Raw genomic sequence first — 23,164 nt, forward strand, 5'->3', positions numbered from 1 at the left:
TAGCATAATCCAACCAAATTCCTGTTTATACAGGTCGCGCATGGACAAAGATATAAAGAATAAGATTCATATAAAATCCCAAAATTATAGCGTAGAAATCGATTGGCGTTATAATATTATTACTCCATCTGAGACATCCCTTCCCGAAATGAATGAAGTGTGCTTAATTTTAAAAAGTGTATGTACACATTTTCTACGTATAAATACATTTATTTTATTAAGCTTTCAGCTGGATTTGCTTGTTATCCCATCATACCCTTGCTTCGCTTAAAGGCCGCTCCAGCCTTCCGATTGTGATTAGCACGCGAGGATTTGTGAGCCTCCTTTTGTCCACGATTGCGCTGTGTCTGTTGGGATTGTCCCTGTCCCTTGGGTGCGCCCAGTACGGAGCTGCCAGCCTGTTGTCCACCCCCACCGCCTCCGCCACTACTCCTATGACCGTATTTTGCCAGCTGACGTTGCTGGTAACGGGCCCGTGTCACCTCGGGATTCTCGCAGAAGTCAGCTGCGTTGCGTTTCGTAGGCTCTGCGTCTGAGCCGCTGACACTGCTCTCGCCCTCATCATCGTCGTCCTCCTGGTCCTGTGCCTCATAGGCGGAATTGGAAGCCGTTGCTTGGAGCTTAGACCGGAGGAGGCTAATCGGCGGTGCTTGACCTTCGTTCAGAGCCTCGTAGCTATCGTCGTACTCGTCATCATATTCACCGTTCTCCAGCGGAGTCTCTTCCACCAAGGCGTACTCCTGATAACGCTGCTTCAGCTGCACCAGATCCCGCTTGTCGTCCAGCAACTGCTCCGCGTTGCGCGGAGCTCCCGGCAGGCCCTTGCCCTGCTTTATTACGCACTCGGGCTGATCGCGCGTCAGCACATCATAGCGGTCGCCATCGTGGACATTGTAGTGACGGACGCCCGTCTGACGCTGGAGCTTGTCTTGCGGATCGGGCGGAATATACTCCTTCTGTCGGTCCATTTGCGCCAAATCAGGCGGCAGATTGTCGTCCAGAATGGCGGCGATAGCCTGCTCGCTATTGTCGTAGCGTGTAAGCAGGCTACGGATGAAACCAATACCTAGATCGGGCAGCACGTCCAGCACGGCGGCCACCTCCAAATCGAGGTCCCGCGTTGCTCCATTTGCATTCGGCGAGGCCAGTGTGGAAATGGGCGAGGAGTTCTCCTCGTCTTCGTCGTCGTCGTCCAGCTCGGAATCCAGATTGCTGGCCATATCATCGGCCATGATTCCGCTAGGACAACTACTCAGAGCCTTTTGATAGCCGGATATCACAAAGTCGACCTTGTAGTTTTTTCTGAAATTGAAATGCTTTTTCAGAAAATGATCACTTCCTGGATAAGGATATCTTACATATTCGGGCACCTTTGCAGTAGAAGGTCCATGTCATGTTCCAGGGGAAACTGCCGCTGGTAGTCTACCACAAAGGCCTGGGCCGAGAGGCACTCCTGAAGCAGTTCTACCAGTTGCTGGCCGCGTCCCTCCGCCAATTGAACTGTGATCACACGACGGACGTCGAAGAGGAACTGCTGGCGAGTCTCGTTGAGCCAGCGAAGAGAATTGGCTAGAGGATTGACAATGTAGATGTTCTTGTATAGCATCGGCACCGTCAGATCATAAAAGTTGGCAATGCTGAAAAAAAAGAGGCGATGCCAGGGTTAAAGAACATATAAGAACTTTTAACACACACCTTTGAACCAGTCGCAGTTGTTCAATGACCTCCACCAGCTCCGGGCAAAGAAGAAGCAGCATGCGCAGCGTGTAGGCACAGTCCAATGCAAAGAGCACGACATCGTCGTAGGGCGTCTCCAGGTCAGCATCTAATGGAGCGCCACCGCCGGCGCCCTCACAGCCCTCGTTCTCCACTTGAATCTGCATACTAAGGAAGGCGCTTTCGTAGAAGAGGAGCGCCTCCTTCAGGTCCTTTCTGTACTCCGGCTGCAGACGCAGCACATTTCCAACGATCTGGCGCAGCAGCTCCATATTCGAGGGCTCCGCATCGCCAACGGCAATTATCAGATCAAAGATCATTGGCACCGAAATTAGGTAGTTGCTGTACAACAGGCTACTGTGCTGCTGCGGGCTGATCCACTCCGAGTCCGACTCCTTGGATGTGGAGAGGCGCAGCACCAGACGCACGACAAGATCGAGAAGCTGGCCGTAAAGTTCATTGGCCGATTGCAACTCCCTTGCCCTCTCCTGGCTATCCGCCTCGCTGGGCTCTGACTGTCTGTAGTAGGGATTGGAGCGCTGCAGGAATGTCACAACGGCAGCCATGGCCGACTCATCGTAAACCATATACGACCAGAATCTGGAGGAAGCAGGCGCAATTAATGGAACCAGCCATGCCAGCGGATATCCCCATACTCACTCGTGCTGACTTAAGCCTAGCAGGAACTCCATGTCCTGCCGACAGTTGTTCGCCGCAAAGGTCCACTCTTCCAAAGCGGCTCCAGATTTCAGCCGGCCATACGAACTCATCAGGCAAATATAGCTGCCAAAGGGCTTCTCTCGGCGCACCCAGTGCTCGTCCTGCGAACAGCGAACTGTAATATTTTACTCCAGACATCGTTACTCACACCACGTACCAGTGCTGGCACATATTTCCGGACACCATCCTGCCCAGAAAGCGAAAACTTCAGGTCGCCGAGCGGCAGGTTTTGTGGATTACCGCCGTTGTTGTTGTTGTTGTTGTTACTGGTGTCGTTGTCCAGCATGTCGCCGCCTCTTAACTTAACAACAACAATTTACAATGCTTATTTCGGCCAATAGTAGTAACTATTCTTACGAAACGTGTAGAATTTGTTGAATTTCATGCGAATTGTTAAAATACATTAAATTTAGCAATGCAATGTGACCAAAATTAATAACTGAAAATATCGGCAACCGGAAACAACTGTTCCCATACAAACTTAGCTTATACGATATTTTCAGTCGTTCAGCGACTCCTATTTGCAAGTTGTTTCATCTGAAACAAGAATTCAATTAATTAGGATATTTAAACTCTATTAACTTAGTTTTCTTGGATTTTTGCGATTGTTTAGACGTTGTTCAACAATTCAGTCTCTGACTTCTTTGGGTCCAGTATATCCAGTAATACAGTCGTATAGGAAATCGCCTGAATGTAATTAAAAATAAAAAAACCTTGACATATTCTTAAAAGCGTATTATTACCAAAGAAGAGAAGCTTTCCCAAATGTTATAATATTCAGAACCTTAATTGAGTCTAAATAATATATTGAAACAAAACTAGAGAGCAAATTTTAATCCAATTGCTGCAATCTGCAAATATCGTCTTTCCGACGTGAGCTTTTTTTTATACAAAATAAAAAATAGTAAAATTCAAACAATAAAACAAATTATTTTTTTGGCGGCTGATTTTTTTGAAAACCAGCTTCTATTTCTCAGTTTGTGTTATCGATAATATAGCGATACCCGTGCCAATATAAAACACACCATCAACAATTTTGAAAATTCTGGAGCGTCATTTTGTTCCCCCTTAGTTCTTTTCAATTGTTCTTTAGAGGCTTCAAGATGCTTCGCAGCGGGTAAGAGTTCCTGTTTATTATTTATTTATTGCTTACGTTGCTTTTCTGTCGCCCCCACCAAAAACACAACTTTGTTTATTTTTCAAGTGCCCTTCCGGAAAAGAAAACTGGCGAGAAGTCGCCTAAAAGCGATGATTTGACAAAAAACTGCAAACAATTCTCATCGGCTAATGAAACCGAGATGTCCAGCTTTCAGTTTGAGGCCTTTAGGGTCCCAATCACCTTTTCTAGCCCGAGGTCTCCCGAAGCTCTCCTCGACTTTATGGTGGCCACAATTAAAGCCAAAGATATGCGCACGTGCAGCACTTTAGTCATTTGTCAGCAGAAAGCGGAGGTTCATCATGTGGAATCGGAGCTGGGCAAGCGTAAAATAAACACAATGCTGTTGGAAACGGACCATATTACTGTCCACCATATAGTTCCCCTGTGGGCGCAGCGCGTAAGTAGCCAGTTTTAAAGATTATTCAATTGAAATCTTTTCCTGACGAATGCCAATTTTTAATAATTTCCCAATCCCTCTTTTTTTCAGTACATTCAACATGTTTTAATTGCCTGCGACGACAATTTAATGGTGCTCGAGGGGGTCCCCGTTAATTTTGTCATACATACTGCGCTGCCGCCTGTCGAGAAATTCAAGGACCGTTTGAGCATTCTGACTAAATCGAAAATTAATGCAGAAATGTTGGCCTTTATCTTGGATGACCCCGAAGAGGAAATTCGGAGCCTGCAATCTGAGCCGGAAAAGGAAAATGGTAAGACTCCAAAGTTGGTGGTTAAACTATTTAACAAAAGACTGGAACAGGAGACTTCTGATATTGCTCATGGTACTCGTGCCCTTAATCCAGAGAATAGATGGCCAAAAGATGTGTCGGCTATGGTGCCACAAGAATCTGAAATTGAAGGATGGGAAACTCCACCAGAAACTCAATCAGTTCATTTCGAGCATGCTGAAAGCATTCAACGCCAAATGGAATTGATTTCAGAGGCGAGCAGCAGACTTGGTAAAGCCTCCCCTCCTGAGGATTCCATCAAAGACAAAAGATCCCCAACAGCTGCTGAAATAGCTTCGGAGAGGGATGGAATGACCCAGGCACAATTTGGCGTTCTGGTCTGGAGTCGTGATGTGATCGTTCCTTGTTATGATATAAGTGGCGTGGTGGACTTGAATCCTTCAATTCGGGATACCATGACGGCAATGATGGGGGATATGAGAGATCGCCAGGCTCGGGGCATTCAAAGATACGCCTGGCCACATGTGTCGTGTGGAAAATCCCTAGTCGCTGTGGGACCTGAGAGGATCGGCAAAACCTGGTGCTTCCTGCCCAGCCTGTGCCAACGAACCTATGAGCAGATGCTCCTTTGCTCCAAAAAGGCGTATGGGCCCACCAGCATTGTGGTTTCCCTTAATAAGCAGCAGGGAAACCAAATTTTGCATTGGATCATTAAGCTTTTGGACCCGCTGACCACTGCGGGTTGTATTTGTTTTGAACAGGTCGTCACCCTGTGGGAAAAGGGAAATGTTCAAGAGGTGGCTGATAGACTGAGCCGTTCCGTGGGTATCCTTGTCACCACACCGGAAATGCTGGTCTTGCTGAAAAAATTGCATACCAGAGAGACACCTATTTTCGATGCGAACTCGGTCAAGTGTCTGGTCCTGGACAACCTCTCCGACATGATGCGCCATTTGCCGGATACTACAGCGAAAATGGTCGACTGGATCATACAGTTTTTGAACTTTGGCGCTAAAGGGTGCCAACTGTTTATCACCACACGCCTCTGGCCGGAAACACTAATGCGAAAGAGCCTGCTGCCACTTGTGCCCGATGTTCTTATCGTCTTTAAGGACCCCCTTGAGGCCACTATCTATGGCAGAGCAAGCCTAGAAGTAAACGTGATTACACCGGGCGAGGAGAGCCGTGCTGTGGTTCAGATGCTCCAAAACCGGAGTCTTAACGAGGACCGAATCGTTGTCATGTGCCAAACCAAGGAAGAAGTGCTAGATCTCAAATATAAGCTGACGAAGGCAGGCATCCAAGCGCAGGGCATATACTCCGACAGTGGTCTATTGATGATCAGCCAGTGGAGACAGAAGAGGCTGGCCTTCGTTCTCTTGATCACGGATGATATGGTGAATAAGATGAAGTGCGGTCCTATTGATCAAATCATCCACTACACCCCCGCCATCAGCTGGATGAGGTTCAAATTTCGGTTTTCAATGTTTTATAGTAATTACGTATCATCTGTGGAAGGTCCAGGCAAATCCGTGGTACTGCTGCAGCGGAACAACTTCGAACGCATCTGGCTTCTGGCCGACTTCATGATATGGCACCAACTTCCCCGTCCCGATCACTGCCTGCGGGTCCTGGCGGAAAATCGCCAGATGAAGGATAAACCAAGCTCGGAGCTGGCGAAACTTTCTCTGTGCGAGCAAATAGCCACCTATGGGAATTGTTTCCGCTGGTCGTGTCGTTATCGGCACGTGATGTGGAAGGAGGAGGTACAGCCGCCAGCTAACTACCCCACCGAGGGAGATTTTCGCTTCCAAGTGCTGACTGTAAGTACATATATATCGGATAAAACACTCTCTAAACACAGATTTAAATGTAGTTCTAACTAAATTTTTCTAGTGCAACAGCCCAGCCCATATTGCGGTCCGTCTGAATGAACTATATCCCACGAAGATAGCTTTCCTTAATACACCGATGACCCAGCTATGCCACGAAATTCATGTGTACTACGAGCTAGAGCAGAACCGGCGCCAGCACACAAAACCAAAGGTTGGGGAGATTGTTATCGTGCGGAATCTGAAGCGGTATGAGAGAGTTGTCATCACCGGAACGGACATTAACAAGATAACAGTACGGCTGCTGGACACAGGAATCGAAGTCCTCACTTACAAACCCAGCCAGATTTTCATATGCGAAGAGCGTCACCAGGTAAGATTTCATAGAAATTCAAATCCAAGCTTCCATTAAACACTTCCGTTCCAGAACAAGCCCTACCAGGCAATGGAAGTGCGTCTAATTGGCATCGAGCCGAATACCATAGATCGGATCTGGACCAAGGATATGCGTGATGTGGTGCGCTGCTGTTTCTTTAGCCGCCTACAGGAACAGCACAAGCGTATCTTCTCTGCCCGCGTAAAATTTGTCCTGTCGCGAACCATCTTCGTGGAGACTGTGGTCGATGACAAGGGACAGGATCTGCGAAGTTTTCTTCTGGATCGATTCCGCGTCCGCGAGGAGGCCATGTCTATGGAGAAGCTTATGAATATTGTGGATGAGTCCAAACCTACCCCAAAAGATTCGTAATATTCTTATATTTTGACTTTTATCTCTGCATTCTTCAATCATTATGCTTTGCTTTAGTTTGTTAAGTAAAGCAAATCATTTCTAGATATCTTCGAGTCCTGAAATCCATATTTTTAAGGCTTGTTTACAAGTGTTTTTATTTCTTCGACATGGTGTTAGATCAATATCTAACTATTTATTATTTCGCTTACCTAAATTGCATTACTTTCTCTTTTAATGTAGCTCTCAGAGATTTGTAATGACAATAACCTTTTTTTCTTGATCATTTAAATAAACTTTGTAAACTTTTCAGTTAATTGTAATATGTCTGTTTAAATATATATTTCCTTGTCGCTTATAAACGATAAACTTTACGCGCTTCCTCCTCGATCAATATTTGAAATAGCTTCGCAAGTTATCGATATTAAGCTGAACTTATAACCATACCTAACGGAGAAACCGTTGCTCTTGCGCTGTTGTATGGGTAAGGTAGGCTTTTTACATCCTATTTAGAATTCGCGATACCCAACTTAATGTCTATTCTCAATGGCCTAGCCATGCGACAGCACGACGAGGTAAGCGCCAAGCGAATCCCTAGCATCTCCTAATTATTATCAATAAGTAAACAATTAATTAATTATTGTCCAGGGCAAGTGCCACATTTGCAAGCGGATTTTTTGTTGCGGCAAATGCCGCCAGAAACATCAATTCAACGCTCACGCCATTGCTGTCCGAGAGCCATTGGGTGGAAACTCCAGCGCCGGCAGAATCACCGAGCACCGCATGGAAATGGAGTCGGGCGTAACTACCATCTATGTGTTCTGTCCCATTTGTGAGCAGAGGCCGCTGCTGCTCCAAGAGGAAATGCACGGCGAACTGCTGGCCCACATCGAGACCTGCCATTTGCCGCTGCGGTGCCGTAAGTGCAAGCGCAACTACACACACATCGCTGATCTACGAGAGTTCAGCAAGTGTGTGGACCGGCAGCAGGACTGCTCGGGTGCCAGTACCATCAACGATCAAACCTGCGACACAGAGGCCTCCAAGGTGACTGTAAAGCCGAATGCTAATTGCGCCATCAATAGCACCACCATCTCCACGCAAACGTCGCCGGGCGTGACGCCCATTTCAGTGATCAATATGCACTGGAAGGCTAAAAACCGCATTACCCACGAGGAGTTCATCAGCGATAGCGTCTCCTCAATTCGGAATCTCTCCTCATTCTCCTCCTGCGGCAACAGCTCGATTCGACGCTCCATTGGCCAGTTGGTTGTGAATCCGCCGGAAACAGTGGTGAAAGGAAAAGTTATCAGGTCAACGTCGACGCCACTACAAGTAGAATCGGTGTTTGCCAAGCCCAAGGAGCCAATTACCTTCAACGCCTCTAATGGCGGCCATGTGTCCAGCATTTACCAGGAAGAGTTGAGTCCCGCCGCCGAAAATAATCTCGTTCAACAGCCGTTACAACAGCGTGCCTGGAAAATGAGCGGCCGCAACAAAATGAGCGCTGCGACGCCGCTGCGTCAGGTGATGTCCAAGAGCATCCAGAAGGCCTTCGTGGAGCATGGCGGGATGCTGGGGCAGCCCCCGCCCGGAGTAGTTCAACGACGGGTGCGACTGGACCTTAGCGATCACAACAGTTACTCCACAGAAGGCGGTCCAGCTGCAGGAGGATCCTCCGCCTTGGACTTACGACTCTCTCCGGCCATGCGACGCACCCAAAGCGAATCCAGTGCCTCCGGAGCCAGCTCCACATCCTGCTCGCAAGCCGGCGATCCCTATAAGCGGCAGTTGATCCTCTCCGCGCAAAAGCTAACTACCGAATCGATCATTATCACCAGGACAAACTCTAATTTGCGTGAGACCTCCTCCACGGTCTACAACTCCTGCGAGAGCGTTGAGATCATCCGCTCTACCTCGGAGTCAGCGGAGTTGCACGTGCCACCCATTACACCTCTTCGGGTCTCCGGAACTGGAATTAACAAAAAGCAGATCAAGTTCGAGACTCCGCCGAAGAACAGGCTGCTGTTAAAGGCCATGAACCATGGAACTGGAGATGGCGAAGAATGCGAAGAGAGCAGTGAGCATTTTTATACACCGAATCCAGGCACTCCCGAGCCTCAGGAACGGAGACGTCAGGCTAGTGTGGCACGCCAGCTGAGCGGGGAGTTCTCGCCCAATAAGGAAAAGGCCAAGGAGGCCCCGATTTCCTTGAAGTCACCGCCACTGCAATGGCCCCGGACACGTCCTCCGCTGCGAGAGTGCCAACAGGCAAAGGCCTTTAGTGGTGTCCAGGACGTTGGCGAAACGGAGGACGATGAGGATGAGGTGTTCCTGCCAACTAACGCGTCCACTCGCAATGACAAAAAACAGGATCCGGGCACTGGGCGTCTGTGGTCCCTTATGAGCTCCATGATGCGGCTGCCGGCCAGCCTGCGCGGCGACAAAGAGAACGCCACCACGGTTTCAGGCTCTCTCATCCGACGCTGTGCCTCCATAGCCGGCTCCTTGGTGCGGCCTGGTAGCCGGGATGCCGGCGAAAAGGCAGACGCCCATCCGCTGAAGCGAAAGCGCACGCAAACGCTGGACAACCAGTACAACAGCGATCTGTCGCCATCCAGTGCCTCCACATCGAAGCGGTACCGCATCCGACCCAGAGATCCCATCGAGCGCATGCGTCAACACTAGAAATCAATGATCAATTTAATTTTTAAGTCAAATTTATGTTTTCGTTCCGTTTTTTTTAATAAATATTGGTCTCTTGTAGTAACAGTTATGCCTAGAGTTGCCACCCCGCGGAAAAGTATCAGCTGTAGTCCGCCATTTTTTAATTGGAACTTCCAGTCTAGCGCATTATTTTACTGGAAGAGGCGAAGAACTTTTTGCGTTGGTACCATTTTATAGCGCAAATAATGCCGAAGACCGTGTCTAAAGTCGACGCAAAGCCAGGAGCTTCGGCTCCCGCTGTTACTTCTCCCGATCCGGAGTCACACAAGCTATGGATCCATTGCAACCGCTGCTGCGAACAGTACGTCCAGAAGAAGTCCAAGTTCTTCCTGCTCGCCTGCCACCACGTTACTTGCGAAAAGTGTGTCAGTGTCTGTGCGGGCCGCACGCCCAGCGACGCACCGGTATACGAGTGTCCCGTCTGCCACAACAAAGTGCGCGGTCGGCAGGTTAACAATACGATGCCCAACAGCTTTAAGCTATTCTTCCACCCGGAGCCGTTCAACCTAAACAACGAATTCATCGCAACGTTCCAGATGGCGAACCATCGCCACTTCGACAGGTTTAAGGAAAAGAAGGTAAGCAACTATTTAAATTAATTGTGATTATGTTAACTTTGTTCATGGTCGAGCAGGGAGCAAAGCTGCACAAGCTGACGAAGGACATCGATCTGGCGAAGTCGATTTGCCAGAAGCGCTACTTTAACCTAGAGATCATGCGCGTGGAACGCAAGAAGTTAACACAACGGATACGTCAAATAAAGATACAAGTGGCCAAGCAACGAGAGGAAAAAGAGAGAGAGAGGCGGTTCGTAGATATATAGATTTTTTTCGCTCAGGTTAGGAGCTTATTTAATCAATTTTATATTCACCTTAGCATTGCGACGGATAGACATCATCGCACAGCCCAAACGCAGCCCAAGACTGGCTTAGGACTTGGGCAACAACGGCATCGAGCAAAAACAGTATCTCCCATCCATAATAATTACCGTGATACGAGCATCACCTCATCGAGTTCCTCACAAAAGCACAAGCAGGTAACTAGTTTCCGACACCAGCCAAATTACTCCTTCAATCTGTAGATTCGTACAATGCATTGGGATAATTACGTTTTCACATTTGTCTATATATAAATATTGATAATAGTTCTGCATAAAGTTGAAGTACATTTTGTGAAAACGTAATTATCCAGATGCATATTTATACATGTAAATATCTTTATAAAAATAATGGTATATTTTTAAGATTTAATTATTTGTAAAAATATCAAAGAAATTAGAAACGTTTGTGTATATTTTTCATTAATTTCTGGATCTGAAGCACAAGGCAAACAGAAACCACAGAAAGCAGAATAATTTGAATGCAAGAGGTGCACATTAGAGCTGTCCCTTAAGCTATTTTGTGTGTGAGCTTTCAATCTAGCTAGAAATTAGCAGGTTTGTCATCCTCGCATTGCGGCAATTTATCGTCATCGAAAGTTATCGACTTACAACTTTTTATAGTGCGACCAGCCAATTTTTCACTATTATCGAAAAGTGACTGTCATTTTTTACAACTTATTTGTAGATCTTTATCATCGCTTAGAGTACAGCAGGAGCTGACCCGTTTCGAGCATCTGGTCACCGAGGGCAACATATCCGATGTCCAGAAGATGGCCGGTCTGCCGTGTCTGCAATGGAGCTGTGCCTTAACGCCACCGATGGCTCCGGCCATAAAGCCACCACCACCGCCGCCCTGTCCGGGTGCACCGCTCCGGCCACCGTGCATGACGCCAGCAATGAGTGAGTACAGAGTTAACTCAAGTCAAGGAGCGTCACATAAATTAATTTCTATGCTTTGCCTGCAGCTCCTGTGCCACCCAAGGTGGAGCTGCCAAAGAAGAACGTGCCGCAGCCCACGAATCTATAAAACAGCTTCAACTGGTCCAAGCTGCCGGATGCCAAGCTCCAGGTCACCGTCTGGAGCGAGCTTGGCGAGAGCGAGCTGTATAACAACATGGAGTTGGAGTCGAGCCGATACGGCAGTAACGGCCGATGGAGCTGTCCCTCAAGAAGCACGGAGGTACCAGCTACCGCTCTAGGCAGCAGCACCAGAGGCGGTGGCCGCAGCGGAAGCAGCAGCCCCTACGACGAAAGCGGCGGGCGCCGTACCGGAAGGCGGAGGGGCTGCACCAGCCGAAGACGGAGAAGGAGCTCCTGCGACAGAAGGAGGAGGAGCACCAGCCGCCGAGGGAGCAGGAGCAGCAGTTCCATAAGCAGCCGCCGATACGGTAGTAGCGGCCGATGGAGCTGTCCCTGAAGCAGCACCGGAGGTACCAGCTACCGCTGTAGGCAGCAGCTCCAGAAGCGGTGGCCGCAGCGCAAGCAGCAGCTCCAGAAGCGGTGGCCGCAGCGGAAGCAGCAGCCCCTACGATGGAAGGGGCGGGCGGTGTACCGGAAAGCGGAAAGGCTGCACCAGCCCAAGGCGGAGAAGGAGCTCCTCCGGCAGAAGGAGGAGGAACACCAGCCGCCGAGGGAGCAGGAGCAGCAGTTCCATAAGCAGCCGCCGATACGGTAGTAGCGGCCGATGGAGCTGTCCCTAAAGCAACACCAGAGGTACCAGCTACCGCTGTAGGCAGCAGCTCCAGAAGCGGTGGCCGCAGCGCAAGCAGCAGCCCCAACGACGGAAACGGAGGGCAGCTTACCGGAAGGCGAAGAGGCTGCACCAGCCGGCTGTCCCAGAAGCAGCAACGGAGGTACCAGCTACCGCTGTAGTCAGACGCATCTGAGGCCGTGGCCGCAGCGCAAGCAGCAGCCCCTACGACGGAAGCGGCGGGCGGCGTACCGGAAAGCGGAAAGGCTGCACCAGCCCAAGGCGGAGAAGGAGCTCCTCCGGCAGAAGGAGGAGGAACACCAGCCGCCGAGGGAGCAGGAGCAGCAATTTCATAATCAGCCGCCGATACGGTAGTAGCGGCCGATGGAGCTGTCCCTAAAGCAACACCAGAGGTACCAGCTACCGCTGTAGGCAACAGCTCCAGAAGCGGTGGCCGCAGCGCAAGCAGCAGCTCCAGAAGCGGTGGCCGCAGCGGAAGCAGCAGCTCCAGAAGCGGTGGCCGCAGCGGAAGCAGCAGCCCCTACGATGGAAGCGGCGGGCGGCGTACCGGAAAGCGGAAAGGCTGCACCAGCCCAAGGCGGAGAAGGAGCTCCTCCGGCAGAAGGAGGAGGAACACCAGCCGCCGAGGGAGCAGAAGCAGCAGTTCCATAAGCAGCCGCCGATACGGTAGTAGCGGCCAATGGAGCTGTCCCTGAAGCAACACCAGAGGTACCAGCTACCGCTGTAGGCAACAGCTCCAGAAGCGGTGGCCGCAGCGCAAGCAGCAGCTCCAGAAGCTGTGGCCGCAGCGGAAGCAGCAGCCCCTACGATGGAAGCGGCGGGCGGCGTACCGGAAAGCGGAAAGGCTGCACCAGCCCAAGGCGGAGAAGGAGCTCCTCCGGCAGAAGCAGGAGGAACACCAGCCGCCGAGGGAGCAGGAGCAGCAATTTCATAATCAGCCGCCGATACGGTAGTAGCGGCCGATGGAGCTGTCCCTAAAGCAACACCAGAGGTACCAGCTACCGCTGTAGGCAACAGCTCCAGAAGCGGTGGCCGCAGCGCAAGCAGCAGCTCCAGAAGCGGTGGCCGCAGCGGAAGCAGCAGCCCCTACGATGGAAGCGGCGGACGGCGTACCGGAAAGCGGAAAGGCTGCACCAGCCCAAGGCGGAGAAGGAGCTTCTCCGGCAGAAGGAGGAGGAACACCAGCCGCCGAGGGAGCAGGAGCAGCAGTTCCATAAGCAGCCGCCGATACGGTAGTAGCGGCCGATGGAGCTGTCCCTAAAGCAACACCAGAGGTACCAGCTACCGCTGTAGGCAGCAGCTCCAGAAGCGGTGGCCGCAGCGCAAGCAGCAGCTCCAGAAGCGGTGGCCGCAGCGGAAGCAGCAGCTCCAGAAGCGGTGGCCGCAGCGGAAGCAGCAGCCCCTACGATGGAACTGGCGGGCGGCGTACCGGAAAGCGGAAAGGCTGCACCAGCCCAAGGCGGAGAAGGAGCTTCTCCGGCAGAAGGAGGAGGAACACCAGCCGCCGAGGGAGCAGAAGCAGCAGTTCCATAAGCAGCCGCCGATACGGTAGTAGCGGCCAATGGAGCTGTCCCTGAAGCAACACCAGAGGTACCAGCTACCGCTGTAGGCAACAGCTCCAGAAGCGGTGGCCGCAGCGCAAGCAGCAGCTCCAGAAGCGGTGGCCGCAGCGGAAGCAGCAGCCCCTACGATGGAAGCGGCGGGCGGCGTACCGGAAAGCGGAAAGGCTGCACCAGCCCAAGGCGGAGAAGGAGCTCCTCCGGCAGAAGGAGGAGGAACACCAGCCGCCGAGGGAGCAGAAGCAGCAGTTCCATAAGCAGCCGCCGATACGGTAGTAGCGGCCAATGGAGCTGTCCCTGAAGCAACACCAGAGGTACCAGCTACCGATGTAGGCAACAGCTCCAGAAGCGGTGGCCGCAGCGCAAGCAGCAGCTCCAGAAGCGGTGGCCGCAGCGGAAGCAGCAGCCCCTACGATGGAAGCGGCGGGCGGCGTACCGGAAAGCGGAAAGGCTGCACCAGCCCAAGGCGGAGAAGGAGCTCCTCCGGCAGAAGGAGGAGGAACACCAGCCGCCGAGGGAGCAGGAGCAGCAGTTCCATAAGCAGCCGCCGATACGGTAGTAGCGGCCGATGGAGCTGTCCCTAAAGCAACACCAGAGGTACCAGCTACCGCTGTAGGCAGCAGCTCCAGAAGCGGTGGCCGCAGCGCAAGCAGCAGCCCCAAGGCGGTAGCGGAGGGCAGCTTACTGGAAGGCGGAGAGGCTGCACCAGCCGAAGGCGGAGAAGGATTTCCTGCGGCAGAAGGAGAAGGAGCACCAACCACCGAGGGAGGATCAGCAGTCCAACAAGCAACGGCCGAGCTAGGAGTAGCAGTCCAACAAGCAACAGCCGATACAGCACTAGCGGCAATGGAGCTCTCCCTGAAGAAGCACGGAGGTACGAGCTAGCGCTGTAGGCAGACGCATCTGAGGCCGTGGCCGCAGCGCAAGCAGCAGCCCCTACGACGGAAGCGGTGGGCGGAGTACCGGAAGGCGAAGAGGCTGCACCAGCCGGCTGTCCCAGAAGCAGCACCGGAGGTACCAGCTACCGCTGTAGGCAGACGCACCTGAGGTCGTGGCCGTGTCCCTAAAGCAACACCGGAGGTACCAGCTACCGCTGTAGGCAGCAGCTCCAGAAGCGGTGGCCGCAGCGGAAGCAGCAGCCCCTACGACGGAAGCGGCGGACGGCTTACTGGAAGGCGGAGAGGCTGCACCAGCCGAAGGCGGAGAAGGATTTCCTGCGGCAGAAGGAGAAGGAGCACCAACCACCGAGGGAGAAGGAGCAGCAGTGCCACAAGCAGCCGCCGATACGGCAGTAGCGGCCAATGGAGCTGTCCCTCAAGAAGCACGGAGGTAACAGCTACCGCTGTAGGCAGACGCACCTGAGGCGGTGGCCGCAGCGGAAGCAGCAGCCCCTACGACGAGAGCGGCGGGCGCCGTACCGGAAGGCGGAGGGGCTGCAACAGCCGGCTGTCCCAGAAGCAGCACCGGAGGTACCAGCTACCGCTGTAGGCAGACGCACCTGAGGCGGTGGCCGCAGCGGAAGCCGCAGCCCAAACGACGGAAGCGGCGGGCAGCTTACCGAAAGGCGAAGAGGCTGCACCAGCCGGCTGTCCCAGAAGCAGCACCGGAGGTACCACCTACCGCTGTAGGCAGACGCACCTGAGGTCGTGGCCGTGTCCCTAAAGCAACACCGGAGGTACCAGCTACCGCTGTAGGCAGCAGCTCCAGAGGCGGTGGCCGCATCGCAAGCAGCAGCCCCAACGACGGAAGCGGCGAGCGGCGTAGCGGAAATCGGAAAGGCTGCACCAGACGAAGACGGAGAAGGAGCTCCTGTGGCAGAAGAAGGATCACCAGCCGCCGAGGGGGAAGGAGCAGCAGTGCCACAAGCAGCCGCCGATACGGCAGTAGCAGTCGATGGAGCTGTCCCTGAAGCAGCACCGGAGGTACCAGCTTCCGCTGTAGGCAGCAGCACCTGAGGCGGTGGCCGCAGCGGAAGCAGCAGCCCCTATGATGGAAGCGGCGGGCGGCGTACCGGAAGGCGGAGAGGCTGCACCAGACGAAAACGGAGAAGGAGCTCCTGTGGCAGAAGGATCACCAGCCGCCGAGGGCGAAGGAGCAGCAATTCCACAAGCAGCCGCCGATGCGGCAGTAGCGGCCGATGGAGCTGGCCCTGAAGCAGCACCGGAGGTATCAGCTTCCGCTGTAGGCAGCAGCACCTGAGGCGGTGGCCGCAGCGGAAGCAGCAGCCCCTACGATGGAAGCGGCGGGCGGCGTACCGGAAAGCGGAAAGGCTGCACCAGCCCAAGGCGGAGAAGGAGCTCCTCCGGCAGAAGGAGGAGGAGAACCAGCCGCCGAGTGAGAAAGAGCAGCAGTTCCATAAGCAACCCCCGATACGGTAGTAGCAGCCGATGGAGCTGACCCTGAAGCAGCACCGGAGGTACCAGCTTCCGTTGTATGCAGCAGCACCTGAGGCGGTGGCCGCAGCGCAAGCAGCAGCCCCAACGACGGAAGCTTCGGGCAGCTTACCGGAAGGCGGAGAGGCTGCACCAGCCGAAGGCGGAGAAGGAGCTCCTGCGACAGAAGGAGGAGGAGCACCAGCCGCCGAGGGAGGACCAGCAGTTCTATAGGCAACCGTCGAGGCTGCACCAGCGGAAGGCGGAGAAGGAGCTCCAGTGGCAGAAGGATAAGGATCACCAGCCGCCGAGGGAGGAGCAGCAGTGCCACAAACAACCGCCTAGCAGAAATTTATCGTCATCGTAAGTTATCGACTTACTACTTTTTGTAGTGTGACCAGCTCGTTTTCTCACTACTTTACTAGTAAGTGTGACCAGCTAAGGTTCACTACATTTCGTTCGAAAAGTGAGTGTCATTATTTAGTACATTTTTCCAAAGTGAGCAGCCACATTATCACTATTATCTGTGAGTGACTGTCATTTTTTACAACGTATTTGTAGCTCTTTATCATCGCTTCGTGTACAGCAGGAGCTGGCCCGTTTCGAGCATCTTGTCACCGAGGGCAGCATATCCGATGTCCAGAAGATGGCCGGTCTGACGTGTCTGCAATGGAGCTGTGCCCTAACGCCACCGATGGCGCCGGCCATGATGCCACCATTACCGCCACCCTGTCCGGGTGCACCGCTCCGGCCACCGTGCATGACGCCAGCAATGAGTGAGTACAGAGTTAACTCAAGTCAAGGAGCGTCACATAAACTAATTTCTATGCTTTGCCTGCAGCTCCTGTGCCACCCAAGGTGGAGCTGCCAAAGAAGAACGTGCCGCAGCCCACGAATCTATAAAACAGCTTCAACTGGTCCAAGCTGCCGGATGCCAAGCTCCAGGTCACCGTCTGGAGCGAGCTTGGCGAGAGCGAGCTGTATAACAACATGGAGTTGGAGTCGAGCCGATACGGCAGTAACGGCCGATGGAGCTGTCCCTCAAGAAGCACGGAGGTACCAGCTACCGCTCTAGGCAGCAGCACCAGAGGCGCCCCTACGACGAAAGCGGCGGGCGCCGTACCGGAAGGCGGAGGGGCTGCACCAGCCGAAGACGGAGAAGGAGCTCCTGCGACAGAAGGAGGAGGAGCACCAGCCGCCGAGGGAGCAGGAGCAGCAGTTCCATAAGCAGCCGCCGATACGGTAGTAGCGGCCGATGGAGCTGTCCCTGTAGCAGCACCGGAGGTACCAGCTACCGCTGTAGGCAGCAGCTCCAGAAGCGGTGGCCGCAGCGCAAGCAGCAGCTCCAGAAGCGGTGGCCGCAGCGGAAGCAGCAGCCCCTACGATGGAAGCGGCGGGCGGCGTACCGGAAAGCGGAAAGGCTGCACCAGCCCAAGGCGGAGAAGGAGCTTCTCCGGCAGAAGGAGGAGGAACACCAGCCGCCGAGGGAGCAGGAGCAGCAGTTCCATAAGCAGCCGCCGATACGGTAGTAGCGGCCGATGGAGCTGTCCCTAAAGCAACACCAGAGGTACCAGCTACCGCTGTAGGCAGCAGCTCCAGAAGCGGTGGCCGCAGCGCAAGCAGCAGCTCCAGAAGCGGTGGCCGCAGCGGAAGCAGCAGCTCCAGAAGCGGTGGCCGCAGCGGAAGCAGCAGCCCCTACGATGGAACTGGCGGGCGGCGTACCGGAAAGCGGAAAGGCTGCACCAGCCCAAGGCGGAGAAGGAGCTCCTCCGGCAGAAGGAGGAGGAACACCAGCCGCCGAGGGAGCAGAAGCAGCAGTTCCATAAGCAGCCGCCGATACGGTAGTAGCGGCCGATGGAGCTGTCCCTAAAGCAACACCAGAGGTACCAGCTACCGCTGTAGGCAGCAGCTCCAGAAGCGGTGGCCGCAGCGCAAGCAGCAGCCCCAAGGCGGTAGCGGAGGGCAGCTTACTGGAAGGCGGAGAGGCTGCACCAGCCGAAGGCGGAGAAGGATTTCCTGCGGCAGAAGGAGAAGGAGCACCAACCACCGAGGGAGGATCAGCAGTCCAACAAGCAACGGCCGAGCTAGGAGTAGCAGTCCAACAAGCAACAGCCGATACAGCACTAGCGGCAGAGCTCTCCCTGAAGAAGCACGGAGGTACGAGCTAGCGCTGTAGGCAGACGCATCTGAGGCCGTGGCCGCAGCGCAAGCAGCAGCCCCTACGACGGAAGCGGTGGGCGGAGTACCGGAAGGCGAAGAGGCTGCACCAGCCGGCTGTCCCAGAAGCAGCACCGGAGGTACCAGCTACCGCTGTAGGCAGACGCACCTGAGGTCGTGGCCGTGTCCCTAAAGCAACACCGGAGGTACCAGCTACCGCTGTAGGCAGCAGCTCCAGAAGCGGTGGCCGCAGCGGAAGCAGCAGCCCCTACGACGGAAGCGGCGGACGGCTTACTGGAAGGCGGAGAGGCTGCACCAGCCGAAGGCGGAGAAGGATTTCCTGCGGCAGAAGGAGAAGGAGCACCAACCACCGAGGGAGAAGGAGCAGCAGTGCCACAAGCAGCCGCCGATACGGCAGTAGCGGCCGATGGAGCTGTCCCTCAAGAAGCACGGAGGTACCAGCTACCGCTGTAGGCAGACGCACCTGAGGCGGTGGCCGCAGCGGAAGCAGCAGCCCCTACGACGAGAGCGGCGGGCGCCGTACCGGAAGGCGGAGGGGCTGCACCAGCCGGCTGTCCCAGAAGCAGCACCGGAGGTACCAGCTACCGCTGTAGGCAGACGCACCTGAGGCGGTGGCCGCAGCGGAAGCCGCAGCCCAAACGACGGAAGCGGCGGGCAGCTTACCGAAAGGCGAAGAGGCTGCACCAGCCGGCTGTCCCAGAAGCAGCACCGGAGGTACCACCTACCGCTGTAGGCAGCAGCTCCAGAAGCGGTGGCCGCAGCGCAAGCAGCAGCCCCAACGACGGAAGCGGCGGGCAGCTTACCGGAAGGCGAAGAGGCTGCACCAGCCGGCTGTCCCAGAAGCAGCACCGGAGGTACCAGCTACCGCTGTAGGCAGACGCACCTGAGGTCGTGGCCGTGTCCCTAAAGCAACACCGGAGGTACCAGCTACCGCTGTAGGCAGCAGCTCCAGAAGCGGTGGCCGCAGCGCAAGCAGCAGCTCCAGAAGCGGTGGCCGCAGCGGAAGCAGCAGCCCCTACGATGGAAGCGGCGGGCGGCGTACCGGAAAGCGGAAAGGCTGCACCAGCCCAAGGCGGAGAAGGAGCTTCTCCGGCAGAAGGAGGAGGAACACCAGCCGCCGAGGGAGCAGGAGCAGCAGTTCCATAAGCAGCCGCCGATACGGTAGTAGCGGCCGATGGAGCTGTCCCTAAAGCAACACCAGAGGTACCAGCTACCGCTGTAGGCAGCAGCTCCAGAAGCGGTGGCCGCAGCGCAAGCAGCAGCTCCAGAAGCGGTGGCCGCAGCGGAAGCAGCAGCTCCAGAAGCGGTGGCCGCAGCGGAAGCAGCAGCCCCTACGATGGAACTGGCGGGCGGCGTACCGGAAAGCGGAAAGGCTGCACCAGCCCAAGGCGGAGAAGGAGCTCCTCCGGCAGAAGGAGGAGGAACACCAGCCGCCGAGGTAGCAGAAGCAGCAGTTCCATAAGCAGCCGCCGATACGGTAGTAGCGGCCGATGGAGCTGTCCCTAAAGCAACACCAGAGGTACCAGCTACCGCTGTAGGCAGCAGCTCCAGAAGCGGTGGCCGCAGCGCAAGCAGCAGCCCCAAGGCGGTAGCGGAGGGCAGCTTACTGGAAGGCGGAGAGGCTGCACCAGCCGAAGGCGGAGAAGGATTTCCTGCGGCAGAAGGAGAAGGAGCACCAACCACCGAGGGAGGATCAGCAGTCCAACAAGCAACGGCCGAGCTAGGAGTAGCAGTCCAACAAGCAACAGCCGATACAGCACTAGCGGCAGAGCTCTCCCTGAAGAAGCACGGAGGTACGAGCTAGCGCTGTAGGCAGACGCATCTGAGGCCGTGGCCGCAGCGCAAGCAGCAGCCCCTACGACGGAAGCGGTGGGCGGAGTACCGGAAGGCGAAGAGGCTGCACCAGCCGGCTGTCCCAGAAGCAGCACCGGAGGTACCAGCTACCGCTGTAGGCAGACGCACCTGAGGTCGTGGCCGTGTCCCTAAAGCAACACCGGAGGTACCAGCTACCGCTGTAGGCAGCAGCTCCAGAAGCGGTGGCCGCAGCGGAAGCAGCAGCCCCTACGACGGAAGCGGCGGACGGCTTACTGGAAGGCGGAGAGGCTGCACCAGCCGAAGGCGGAGAAGGATTTCCTGCGGCAGAAGGAGAAGGAGCACCAACCACCGAGGGAGAAGGAGCAGCAGTGCCACAAGCAGCCGCCGATACGGCAGTAGCGGCCGATGGAGCTGTCCCTCAAGAAGCACGGAGGTACCAGCTACCGCTGTAGGCAGACGCACCTGAGGCGGTGGCCGCAGCGGAAGCAGCAGCCCCTACGACGAGAGCGGCGGGCGCCGTACCGGAAGGCGGAGGGGCTGCACCAGCCGGCTGTCCCAGAAGCAGCACCGGAGGTACCAGCTACCGCTGTAGGCAGACGCACCTGAGGCGGTGGCCGCAGCGGAAGCCGCAGCCCAAACGACGGAAGCGGCGGGCAGCTTACCGAAAGGCGAAGAGGCTGCACCAGCCGGCTGTCCCAGAAGCAGCACCGGAGGTACCACCTACCGCTGTAGGCAGCAGCTCCAGAAGCGGTGGCCGCAGCGCAAGCAGCAGCCCCAACGACGGAAGCGGCGGGCAGCTTACCGGAAGGCGAAGAGGCTGCACCAGCCGGCTGTCCCAGAAGCAGCACCGGAGGTACCAGCTACCGCTGTAGGCAGACGCACCTGAGGTCGTGGCCGTGTCCCTAAAGCAACACCGGAGGTACCAGCTACCGCTGTAGGCAGCAGCTCCAGAGGCGGTGGCCGCAGCGCAAGCAGCAGCCCCAACGACGGAAGCGGCGAGCGGCGTAGCGGAAATCGGAAAGGCTGCACCAGACGAAGATGGAGAAGGAGCTCCTGTGGCAGAAGAAGGATCACCAGCCGCCGAGGGGGAAGGATCAGCAGTGCCAGAAGAAGGATCACCAGCCGCCGAGGGGGAAGGAGCAGCAGTGCCACAAGCAGCCGCCGATACGGCAGTAGCAGTCGATGGAGCTGTCCCTGAAGCAGCACCGGATTTACCAGCTTCCGCTGTAGGCAGCAGCACCTGAGGCGGTGGCCGCAGCGGAAGCAGCAGCCCCTATGATGGAAGCGGCGGGCGGCGTACCGGAAGGCGGAGAGGCTGCACCAGACGAAAACGGAGAAGGAGCTCCTGTGGCAGAAGGATCACCAGCCGCCGAGGGCGAAGGAGCAGCAATTCCACAAGCAGCCGCCGATGCGGCAGTAGCGGCCGATGGAGCTGGCCCTGAAGCAGCACCGGAGGTATCAGCTTCCGCTGTAGGCAGCAGCACCTGAGGCGGTGGCCGCAGCGGAAGCAGCAGCCCCTACGATGGAAGCGGCGGGCGGCGTACCGGAAAGCGGAAAGGCTGCACCAGCCCAAGGCGGAGAAGGAGCTCCTCCGGCAGAAGGAGGAGGAGCACCAGTCGCCGAGTGAGAAAGAGCAGCAGTTCCATAAGCAACCCCCGATACGGTAGTAGCAGCCGATGGAGCTGACCCTGAAGCAGCACCGAAGGTACCAGCTTCCGTTGTATGCAGCAGCACCTGAGGCGGTGGCCGCAGCGCAAGCAGCAGCCCCAACGACGGAAGCTTCGGGCAGCTTACCGGAAGGCGGAGAGGCTGCACCAGCCGAAGGCGGAGAAGGAGCTCCTGCGACAGAAGGAGGAGGAGCACCAGCCGCCGAGGGAGGACCAGCAGTTCTATAGGCAACCGTCGAGGCTGCACCAGCGGAAGGCGGAGAAGGAGCTCCTCCGGCAGAAGGAGGAGGAACACCAGCCGCCGAGGGAGCAGGAGCAGCAGTTCCATAAGCAGCCGCCGATACGGTAGTAGCGGCCGATGGAGCTGTCCCTTAAGCAGCACCGGAGGTACCAGCTACCGCTGTAGGCAGACGCACCTGAGGTCGTGGCCGTGTCCCTAAAGCAACACCGGAGGTACCAGCTACCGCTGTAGGCAGCAGCTCCAGAAGCGGTGGCCGCAGCGCAAGCAGCAGCCCCAACGACGGAAGCGGAGGGCAGCTTACTGGAAGGCGGAGAGGCTGCACCAGCCGAAGGCGGAGAAGGAGCTCCAGTGGCAGAAGGATAAGGATCACCAGCCGCAGAGGGAGGAGCAGCAGTGCCACAAACAACCGCCTAGCAGAAATTTATCGTCATCGTAAGTTATCGACTTACTACTTTTTGTAGTGTGACCAGCTCGTTTTCTCACTACTTTACTAGTAAGTGTGACCAGCTAAGGTTCACTACATTTCGTTCGAAAAGTGAGTGTCATTATTTAGTTCATTTTTCCAAAGTGAGCAGCCACTTTATCACTATTATCTGTGAGTGACTGTCATTTTTTACAACGTATTTGTAGCTCTTTATCATCGCTTCGTGTACAGCAGGAGCTGGCCCGTTTCGAGCATCTTGTCACCGAGGGCAGCATATCCGATGTCCAGAAGATGGCCGGTCTGACGTGTCTGCAATGGAGCTGTGCCCTAACGCCACCGATGGCGCCGGCCATGATGCCACCATTACCGCCACCCTGTCCGGGTGCACCGCTCCGGCCACCGTGCATGACGCCAGCAATGAGTGAGTACAGAGTTAAGTCAAGTCAAGGAGCGTCACATAAACTAATTTCTATGCTTTGCCTGCAGCTCCTGTGCCACCCAAGGTGGAGCTGCCAAAGAAGAACGTGCCGCAGCCCACGAATCTATAAAACAGCTTCAACTGGTCCAAGCTGCCGGATGCCAAGCTCCAGGTCACCGTCTGGAGCGAGCTTGGCGAGAGCGAGCTGTATAACAACATGGAGTTGGAGTCGAGCCGATACGGCAGTAACGGCCGATGGAGCTGTCCCTCAAGAAGCACGGAGGTACCAGCTACCGCTCTAGGCAGCAGCACCAGAGGCGCCCCTACGA

General features: G+C 55.5%; 6 protein-coding genes across 11 annotated transcripts; 5 read left to right on the forward strand and 1 right to left on the reverse strand.

The window, feature by feature from the left end:
• Positions 1 to 163: 163 nt before the first annotated feature.
• On the reverse strand, positions 164 to 2,924 carry LOC110181820 (activating signal cointegrator 1 complex subunit 2). Its single transcript, XM_020949716.2, has 5 exons — positions 2,594 to 2,924; positions 2,377 to 2,537; positions 1,696 to 2,316; positions 1,359 to 1,637; positions 164 to 1,302 (listed from the first exon to the last, which is right to left on the reverse strand). Exons 1-5 carry the CDS (start codon positions 2,720 to 2,722, stop codon positions 243 to 245), a joined length of 2,250 nt encoding a protein of 749 aa, XP_020805375.2. The 5' UTR covers positions 2,723 to 2,924; the 3' UTR covers positions 164 to 242.
• A 499-nt stretch (positions 2,925 to 3,423) lies between these two features.
• On the forward strand, positions 3,424 to 7,005 carry fs(1)Yb (female sterile (1) Yb). Of its 2 annotated transcripts, XM_086836440.1 has the most exons (6): positions 3,424 to 3,553; positions 3,641 to 3,992; positions 4,083 to 4,305; positions 4,399 to 6,107; positions 6,181 to 6,489; positions 6,544 to 7,005. In XM_086836440.1, exons 1-6 carry the CDS (start codon positions 3,540 to 3,542, stop codon positions 6,862 to 6,864), a joined length of 2,928 nt encoding a protein of 975 aa, XP_086692566.1. In that variant the 5' UTR covers positions 3,424 to 3,539; the 3' UTR covers positions 6,865 to 7,005. The 2 variants fall into 2 exon arrangements, with proteins under 2 accessions (XP_086692566.1, XP_020805324.2); XM_020949665.2 differs by having other exon boundaries at positions 4,083 to 6,107.
• A 281-nt stretch (positions 7,006 to 7,286) lies between these two features.
• fs(1)Ya (female sterile (1) Young arrest) lies at positions 7,287 to 9,615 on the forward strand. Its single transcript, XM_020949666.2, has 2 exons — positions 7,287 to 7,418; positions 7,492 to 9,615. Exons 1-2 carry the CDS (start codon positions 7,377 to 7,379, stop codon positions 9,529 to 9,531), a joined length of 2,082 nt encoding a protein of 693 aa, XP_020805325.1. The 5' UTR covers positions 7,287 to 7,376; the 3' UTR covers positions 9,532 to 9,615.
• Positions 9,616 to 9,660: 45 nt separating this feature from the next.
• vilya (Ring finger protein vilya) lies at positions 9,661 to 11,557 on the forward strand. Of its 2 annotated transcripts, XR_015272447.1 has the most exons (5): positions 9,661 to 10,148; positions 10,205 to 10,377; positions 10,447 to 10,606; positions 11,136 to 11,350; positions 11,416 to 11,557. XR_015272447.1 is itself a non-coding variant. In XM_020949667.2 (3 exons), exons 1-3 carry the CDS (start codon positions 9,756 to 9,758, stop codon positions 10,649 to 10,651), a joined length of 771 nt encoding a protein of 256 aa, XP_020805326.1. In that variant the 5' UTR covers positions 9,662 to 9,755; the 3' UTR covers positions 10,652 to 10,856. The 2 variants fall into 2 exon arrangements, 1 of the variants encoding a protein (XP_020805326.1); XM_020949667.2 differs by lacking the exons at positions 11,136 to 11,350; positions 11,416 to 11,557 and having other exon boundaries at positions 9,662 to 10,148; positions 10,447 to 10,856.
• A 3,933-nt stretch (positions 11,558 to 15,490) lies between these two features.
• Positions 15,491 to 17,137, forward strand: LOC147643345 (uncharacterized). 4 transcript variants are annotated; one of them, XM_086836443.1, is made up of 3 exons: positions 15,491 to 16,455; positions 16,654 to 16,868; positions 16,934 to 17,137. In XM_086836443.1, the coding sequence occupies exons 1-3, from the start codon at positions 16,154 to 16,156 to the stop codon at positions 16,993 to 16,995; spliced, it is 579 nt and encodes a 192-aa protein (XP_086692569.1). In that variant the 5' UTR covers positions 15,491 to 16,153; the 3' UTR covers positions 16,996 to 17,137. The 4 variants fall into 4 exon arrangements, 2 of the variants coding, with proteins under 2 accessions (XP_086692569.1, XP_086692570.1); XR_015272448.1 differs by having other exon boundaries at positions 15,491 to 16,558; positions 16,654 to 16,964; XR_015272449.1 differs by lacking the exon at positions 16,934 to 17,137 and having other exon boundaries at positions 15,491 to 16,618; positions 16,679 to 16,816.
• Positions 17,138 to 21,761: 4,624 nt separating this feature from the next.
• On the forward strand, positions 21,762 to 23,107 carry LOC110181881 (uncharacterized). Its single transcript, XM_086835225.1, has 4 exons — positions 21,762 to 21,790; positions 22,195 to 22,425; positions 22,624 to 22,838; positions 22,904 to 23,107. Exons 1-4 carry the CDS (start codon positions 21,762 to 21,764, stop codon positions 22,963 to 22,965), a joined length of 537 nt encoding a protein of 178 aa, XP_086691351.1. The 3' UTR covers positions 22,966 to 23,107.
• Positions 23,108 to 23,164: the final 57 nt, after the last annotated feature.

This window comes from Drosophila serrata, unplaced genomic scaffold (assembly GCF_035046125.1).
Source record: "Drosophila serrata isolate PLE 108 unplaced genomic scaffold, ASM3504612v1 contig_276, whole genome shotgun sequence".
Lineage (NCBI taxonomy): Eukaryota > Metazoa > Arthropoda > Insecta > Diptera > Drosophilidae > Drosophila > Drosophila serrata.

Coding starts and splice junctions, on each gene's coding strand:
- LOC110181820 (XM_020949716.2), bottom strand. CDS start 2,722: ATGCTGGACAACGACACCAGTAACAACAACAACAACAACAACGGCGGT. Junction 2,317..2,376: donor CTAGGCTTAAGTCAGCACGA/GTGAGTATGGGG, acceptor TGCTTCCTCCAG/ATTCTGGTCGTATATGGTTT. Junction 1,638..1,695: donor CAACTGCGACTGGTTCAAAG/GTGTGTGTTAAA, acceptor CTTTTTTTTCAG/CATTGCCAACTTTTATGATC.
- vilya (XM_020949667.2), top strand. CDS start 9,756: ATGCCGAAGACCGTGTCTAAAGTCGACGCAAAGCCAGGAGCTTCGGCT. Junction 10,149..10,204: donor ACAGGTTTAAGGAAAAGAAG/GTAAGCAACTAT, acceptor ATGGTCGAGCAG/GGAGCAAAGCTGCACAAGCT. Junction 10,378..10,446: donor GAAAAAGAGAGAGAGAGGCG/GTTCGTAGATAT, acceptor TATTCACCTTAG/CATTGCGACGGATAGACATC.
- LOC147643345 (XM_086836443.1), top strand. CDS start 16,154: ATGCAGCAGCACCTGAGGCGGTGGCCGCAGCGCAAGCAGCAGCCCCAA. Junction 16,456..16,653: donor AGCAGAAATTTATCGTCATC/GTAAGTTATCGA, acceptor ACGTATTTGTAG/CTCTTTATCATCGCTTCGTG. Junction 16,869..16,933: donor GTGCATGACGCCAGCAATGA/GTGAGTACAGAG, acceptor CTTTGCCTGCAG/CTCCTGTGCCACCCAAGGTG.
- LOC110181881 (XM_086835225.1), top strand. CDS start 21,762: ATGGAGCTGACCCTGAAGCAGCACCGAAG. Junction 21,791..22,194: donor ACCCTGAAGCAGCACCGAAG/GTACCAGCTTCC, acceptor GTGTCCCTAAAG/CAACACCGGAGGTACCAGCT. Junction 22,839..22,903: donor GTGCATGACGCCAGCAATGA/GTGAGTACAGAG, acceptor CTTTGCCTGCAG/CTCCTGTGCCACCCAAGGTG.